Consider the following 7,787-nt stretch of genomic DNA (forward strand, 5'->3'; position numbering starts at 1 on the left):
TTCTTTCAGTCGCAGTTATTTTTATAAATTGGCCTTATGCACATGAAAAGTGGGAAGAAATATGATCTGAACATCAAGCTGAGGATGAAATCCAAGTTGTTGTTTTTTTCAGAAGGAGGCCCCTTGCTCTCTGCTAGGCTGGGAGTAATTCCTGGGCTTCTGCTCAACCATGAGGAGCTGGTTTGCAGCCTCTATTTCAGTGAGTCATCTCTCCTCCAGAGAAGAGATAATTAATTTGTCTGAGCTGCTCTTAACCCCGGCCCGGAGTGTCAGTGGTGGAGACACACATTCAGGCATTCAAGCACACAGGTGCAAATATGTGTAACGTGCACACCCACATGCTCATGCAGGCATATACACACAGTGAGTTAATGTAGCTATAATTGTTTCCCACATATGCTCTTACAGTACATGAAAGCATGAATCCATAAAGAGCAGCAGAATAGAAAGCGGAGTAAAATGGGGGTTATTGAAGAACAGAAATACTGACCAGCAAAATAAAGCACCCTCTCTTTTCTTTCATTCCTTCAAGGAGTTTTCAGCAATATTGCTACTGCAATATTACTCCCATCACCTACACACACACAAACTCCCATATAGGCATACTGCACACAAATATGCACACACACACGCACACACACACACACACACACACACACACACACACACACACACACACACACACACACACACACACACACAAGATTTAAAGACCTAAACGGTTGAACCGTTGACCTGCTAAAAAATGAATGGGCTGGAGAGATGAGACAAAAAGCAATAGGAGAGGGAGATAAAAAAGAGTGTCAGGGAGAGGGGGATTGGAGCAAAGGTATCGCCTAGAGAAATGGAGTGGAGAAGAGACAGAGAGGCAGAAATTATAGTTTAAAAAAAAAAGAAGGGCAGAGATAGAGCATGCAGAGTCAAGGAGAATAAAAGAGTTTAAGACCAAACCTTGAATGAGACATGACATCCTAATGATGATGAAACAAAAACAATTTAATCTCTTTATCTCTCACCTGTCGTCTCGCTTTCCACGTTTTTTGATTTTGCGAACGTTTCTGTCAGTTTCTACCTGTGCTGGTGTTCCAGATGGTTCATCAAACATCCTATAATTATCAAACACTCACTAATTGTATGTCAGTGTGTGTGTGTGTGTGTGTGTGTGTATGTATGTGTGTTTGTGTGTGTGTTCATGTGCTGATGTGTCTCCAGGTAATTATCTGATGCTGCGATCACTAATGACCACACAGACAAACAGCTGTCCCGAGGTAATATACAAAATGAGAGGTTGGCCATCTGTGCTGTCCGCGTGCGTGTGCGCATGCATGATAACTTGTGTGTCACTCAATACATACTGTACATCTAATACCAGAATGTGCACTTTACAGATGTTTGCAAACCTCATGATGAAGCAGACAAACTATTACCAAAAAATCTCAGCCACCTCCAAACGTGCTCACACCCACACAGTTCAGCTCGGCACCACAGACATCCATTCAGACAATTTTTACCTCTCAAGCATTAGACCCAAACATAAATAAATAAATACTTCCAGTTCATAAACCAGCATTGTAAGTCTGACAGAACTTTTAGTTCAAATGGAGGGCTGTAAATATGTACAAACACAAGTCCTCTGGGTCAAACACCATCCTTTATGTGACTGATAAAACTTGGATAAGTTTGAAAACGGTCGTTCAATTCATGCAAGTCAGGTTTGTGTGTGTGTGTGTGTGTGTGTGTGTGTGTGTGTGTGTGTGTTTGCGTGCATGATTGCATTTTGATTGAGCAGCAGGTCAAAGACACACAAAAAAAGAGTAACTGAAATTGAATAAAGATCATCTCCATCTCAGAGGTGAACAGGCACTATAAAGCTGGCAAGCACACCCGAGCAGAAGCACAAAGACACCAATACATAGGCAGAGATGAATCTTCTTGTAATGTACATCTCAGGCTTCTTAGGATTTCTCATTTTGAGGTCGTGCTGCACTGGCAGGTTATGTCACCTCAAACTAAGGTTAATTTAAAAGTTACCATAGTGCAGCACAAACAGACAGGGAGGGAACTTGCTAGGTAAAAGAAAAAGAAACAGAGGTGTGTATGTGTGTGGGAGACATCCTCTAGGGAACCATCCTGGTTATCAAGTAGAGGTTATTATGCTATGAAGCACTAATGAATTCATTAGCTAAATGAAATGTCAATAAAGGCTTGAGAGTGTTAAAATCAATGCCAACTGTCTGACTCTACGCCTCTACCTCGTCATCCTATCTCACCCTTCTGTCCCAATTATCCACCTTTCTCCTCAACACACACTCTCTCTCCAAAGTGTTGAGTGTAAACTGTGATGGAGGACATTAGCAGTGATCAGTGGGAGCACTTTGCAGTGGTCAGCAGGAATGGGCCAGTCATGCAGGACTTTAGTATTCAGCAGCACTCACCTGCTCGCTCTCAAACTGCTCCACTAGCCTGATGGCTGCATTGGTATGTGTGTGTGTGTGTGTGTGTGTGTGTGTGTGTGTGTGTGTGCGCATTACCATTACACTGTATGAATGAGTGACTGCAGCAGCATTAGGGGCCATGACTGAAATAGCTTTTCTGACGATACAAGACTCAAGAACTGTATAGCTGCTTTATGCTTGTATCACAAACACCTTTTTTTAAATCACTTTTGACTCACATTTAACTAATCTCTTTCTTTCTGACATTTATCGAACTTCATAAATGTCAAGATGCCCCAGGGAGTTCTTTGATACTGAATCTGTATCACTTATTATTATGATCATCATTAACTGCGCACTAAGATACCCACACCCATGAGCAAATTGGCACAGCAAATGGCGAGCCAGTTGGCTCATCTCACCTCTGTCCCCTGATGGCTTAATATTTGTAGCTAAGTACTTGACTCACTCTGAACATGGCGGTGTTTTTTGCGCAGCTAAATACTTGTTTCAAGATAATTGTTCGGGGCATATGTTTAAATGCCACCTCATTTACATAAACACTGTTCAGCTCCCTGTGGAATCAATGAAAACACAAGGGTGCATACGCAGAGTCACATAGACACACACATACGCACAGGCCTATTCGCTCTTACTTCAACAGTATGCGGTATAGCCAACGATTCATCTGTTTTCTGCAACGGCAGTGAAATATACATCAAAGTGGTCCTCAGTTGAAGTATGCATACACACAAAGCTATAATATTCTACAGAGGGAGGCGTTTCAAAAGGGAGACGGAGGGAAAGGGATTGAGGGATATTTGGACAAGAGACAGCAAGAGACATGATAGGTAAGAATCACTTTGGATCTGTTTGAATGAAGGGATACATGAAGGGATACATGAGGGCAGCACCTCTTTGCACACACCTTTCTACAGCTCTCCTTCTGTCCTCCCTCCATGCTGAGAGCAAGAATGAAAAACCTTTGAAGTGTTAATGAGAGTTTGAAGAATGACTCACCAATGATGATTAAGCACTAATATACATATGGGAACCAAACTTTAGACACGTCCGAGAGACCTATCACAATGACTAATTAGTGATGATAAACGAGTAATGAGCAAAATCCTAATCTAGACATACCGCAGCATTCCACAGGGAAGCTAACCAAACAACAAAGCACAGAACTCTTGACAAACACAAGAGGATTTGTTATGAAGGGGGAAATAAGGGGGCCGTGTGTCTAGACGGCTTTTCTTTACCATTCATAGGAGCCCAGTATTTTGTTAATGCTGCAATGCCTTATCAAAGTGAAGACACAAAAAGTTACCCCTGACAAATCCCAGTTGAGATATCCTTTGTACTCCACTGATCTAAACTAAATCAAAGAGCAGCTAGCTGTAGTGCTGGCTTGCGCAGCATCCTCTACAATGGAACGGACAGGTGCAAAAGATGTTGCTCAGCATGTCATGGAGAGGTGTGTTAAACTCACCCGCTCTCTGCTGAAGGATTTGTTTATCAGCCTAACACAAGAGGTCACTTTTGAACTATACTTGACCACAAGCACTCACTGTTTATCATGCTGACAGGCCCATAAATTGGCCATGTCTAAACTAATACGGATAAATCTGACAGCATATCTCTCCTTTTTTCGACCTTCCATTCCTACTTACACAGCATTTTCCAGCACTGAAATCTTTCCACACACTTACATTAGTGTAAATGATTATTTACTTAAATAATATTTAATATATATATTTAAATATATAATATAAATATATATATTTATATATTAAATATATATTTAATATATATATTTTAAATCATTATTTAAAAAAATAAATGATGTCCTTCCTACCACGAATGACAGCTATTACTGAATGCCTTCAGCTTTAAGAGAATAATATGAACTCAACATTTCTATTTTTACTTGCTTTTGTCCACATAGAGGTCTGCTATGCTTGAGCCTGTCAGACCGCGAGTATGGATTCAATGTTTTGATCGGGGACACTTCAGCAGAGTGAAGGCTTGAATCAGGATATTTTTGTTGAGAGGGAATCTTCTTAGTCACTGCTACTCATGTTGTTTGCTTGAATTGATTTAGATAAAACTAAATTAGTAAATGGAGTTTTAGAATCTTTCACAAGCACTTGAATGCATCAACAAGAGAGGGTTTTCAAATAATAACAGCCTTATTGCACAGTACCGTCTGAAAATTATGCCAATACAACTCCTGAGTTTTGGTGCTGATACCAAACCAGTATTTCTTTAGATTAGGGTATATGAACATGTTTTTTACTTATAGCAAAATATGCCACATTGCTCACTGTATGTTAAACAAACTTTTTAGTTTGAGTAAAGTTAGTGCTTTACTTATTTAAGTCAGTAAATATCTAATCAAAAAACAATTAAACAAGCCTAAGAATCAATTGTTTCAAGTCCACATCTGATGATACATGACACCGTTCAATAATTCTATAGCTACAGACAGATTTTGGTCTGCACTCAATAGGTATTTTGTTTTGATACTCATCCCTTACTGGGAAGTTTGACAGAAATTGAAAAGATGTGGTACATTGTAATGTAAGTGTAATGTAAGTGTCAAGTCTCTTCAAATAAATGTTCATAGAATGCTAAAAGGAACAAAATTAGCAAATGCCTGAGAAATAGGCAACTGCATTCATCATTTCAAATATGTAGATGTGCCGGATATAGTCAGTACGCTTCAAGAGCATCCAAATTAGACTTGCTCTGAGGAATCGGTCTTGTTTCTGAGACATAACTTAACTGATTGTGCGTGCAATAAAAAAATGAGCATTTGATGATTCTACAAGGAGATGAATGGGCTCTGAGACAGACAATTCAAATGATCAAATTTAAAAGGGGAGTCTTAATTTCTAGAAATGAAGATGTATGCATACTGTATAGAGTGTGTGCAGTAACGCTCTCTTTAACTACTTTTTTAGCCCATCTGTGCGTGTATGTGTGTGTGCAAAAGTTTGTACGTTTGTTTGTTAATATGACTCTTTGCAGCATCTCTGCCAGTCTGACTGTGTCTGCTCAACACTGTTCGCTCATTCCCATCACATAGTGAGCGCGGGCCGAACATGACAGACTGGTAATGACTTGAGTATGAATACGCGCACACACACTTACATAGACACGCTCATACACACATACCAGCTGCTCCTTTCCTCCTTTCTCATCAAACTTGTCATCAGCTCCGCCAGTTTGTCTCGTCTCACATTAAGAGCTCATGAATAATGTGTGATTACCAGAGACCCTCCAAGCAGCTCCTGAATCTAGAAAACACACACACACACACATTCACACAGTCCAAAATATCATGTACATATTTACATGTACTGTTATTTTCTTAGCTGTCTCTCCTCCTCTCTCTCTCTCTCTCTCTCTCTCTCTCTCTCTCTCTCTCTCTCTCTCTCTCTCTCTCTCTTTCTCTGTCACACACTCTTTCTTTGTCTTTACAAGTGTACAAGTACAAAAATACACAGTCAGTAAGTGCACACAAACTGAGACCCAGTTTGCAACTAAATGCCAGTTTGGTGGCTCAAAGGAACCACAGGCATCAGGAAAAGGTCAGGAAGTTGTTGACAGGTCACACACACACACACACACACACACACACACACACACACTCATAGATGCACACACACACACACACACACACACACACACACACACACACACACACACACACACACACACACACACCTAACAAATACTCCCCAGGTAATTAGTGCTATTTTCAGCTGGGCAACTCATCTCCTCCTGAAAGCACTAATGTAATTTGATTCGTTTAATTCCCATAGCCGCGAGAGAGAAGGAGGCATGGAGGGACAATGGCTTCATGGTTGGATACCTAATTTCTCCTCTGTTTAAAATATTCCCATCTAACTATCCTCTACAAACAAAAATCTTTTTTTGTGGCTCACAAAAAGAAAAAAGACCACCCCTTGCAAAAATATCCTCCTCCTCAGATGTGGCAATAGGTCTCTAGTTTTCATATCCTGCACACACTGTACACTTACAGACACACTTTCATATACTTGTGAGGACGTTCCCACCGTTTTCCTAACCCTTATGATGAAAGAGTCACAAGAGAAAGCGAAAAAAGTGGCTGAAATTGACTCTTTTACAAGCTCTCCCTCGCTCTCCACACACACACACACACACACACACACACACACACACACACACACACACACACACACACACACACACACACAGAAATTCAGCTTGTTCTCCTACCGGTGAATCACTGGTTGCGGTTGGACACAGTGGTCCTCTGAAGACCCCCTTGACGCGCCGAAAGTGTCCATTACTCAGGTGTGTGGAGCTGATAACCAGGTAGTAACACGCGCTGCACGCCATCCCAGGGGCCTCACGGGGCTTTGAGCCCATATACAACGGGTGCCTCACTTCCCTGCGTCGGGTCCTGGGTGTCAGCAGAGTCCCGAAGGTCGCAAAGTCGGGTTCCGAGCGAATGCTGTGCAGGTGAGAGCGCAACCGGGCCGGTGCGACGGAGGGCGTCTCACTCGGGTCCTGTGTTGGAAAGTATCTGGCTGCATTTAAAAAGGGAGACAAGATGAGAAGGGGAAGACTTGCTTATGCGATACATGTGAGAACTACTATCAGAAACGGACAAAACGAGACAGCCAGAAAGAGTGAGAGACATGGATGTTATACTGACCGAGCTCCGCCGCTGGAGTCTACGCTTGGCATGCTGTCGTCGGTCGGGCTTAAAAAAAATGAATGAACGCCTGTGGAGTGAGGAGGAGATGAATCCATCCAATCTCTGTTTCACTCCGCTCTCTCGCTCTCTCTCTCTCTCTCTCTCTCTCTCTCTCTCTCTCTCTCTCTCTCTCTCTCTCTCTCTCTCTCTCTCGCACTGGTCCTATCTGTAAAGTGTGTGCAGTCTCAGCCAAGCAGCAGCAGCCCAAATGGAGTTCTCAGAAAAGAAAGGGGGTACAAGCACTTTCGCAGGTGCGCCTCCTCTTCATGCACGTCGAAGAATAAAGAAAGGGAAAACATTTGACCATTTGTCATTTCCTCTGCTCACTAAAATCACCCGTCCTGTGTATGAAACACCGACGGCGTGAGGTGTGAGAGACGCTACATCCATCCAGAGCACTGCTGTAGTTATTGTCGGGCTCCAGCGCAAGCAGGCTGAAGTGGTTCAGATTCCCTCTCAAGGAAGAAATCTCTCTCTCTCTCTCTCTCTCTCTCTCTCTCTCTCTCTCTCTCTCTCTCTCCTCGGTGGCTGCACTGGAGCAGACTCCTGTCTGCTGTAGCCCATAATATGCAGCCCGTGCCCACACGTGGGTCTGGGAC

The 7,787-nt window shown here is 42.3% G+C and overlaps 1 protein-coding gene across 1 annotated transcript in view; it reads right to left on the reverse strand.

Moving 5' to 3' along the window:
• The window catches only part of LOC137891639 (G patch domain-containing protein 8), a 30,354-nt gene extending 22,797 nt beyond the window's left edge, over nucleotides 1-7,557 (reverse strand). The window contains exons 1-2 of the mRNA XM_068736361.1: nucleotides 7,147-7,557; nucleotides 6,705-7,018 (exon numbers count right to left, since the gene is read on the reverse strand). Coding sequence (XP_068592462.1) covers nucleotides 6,705-6,857 — 153 coding nt within the window. The 5' untranslated portion in view covers nucleotides 6,858-7,018; nucleotides 7,147-7,557. The remainder of the gene's footprint in view (nucleotides 1-6,704; nucleotides 7,019-7,146) is intronic.
• Nucleotides 7,558-7,787: the final 230 nt, after the last annotated feature.

Source organism: Cebidichthys violaceus, unplaced genomic scaffold, assembly GCF_023349555.1.
Source record: "Cebidichthys violaceus isolate CVI_PGR_0920_01 unplaced genomic scaffold, fCebVio1.0.p SCAF_7, whole genome shotgun sequence".
Classification (NCBI taxonomy): domain Eukaryota; kingdom Metazoa; phylum Chordata; class Actinopteri; order Perciformes; family Stichaeidae; genus Cebidichthys; species Cebidichthys violaceus.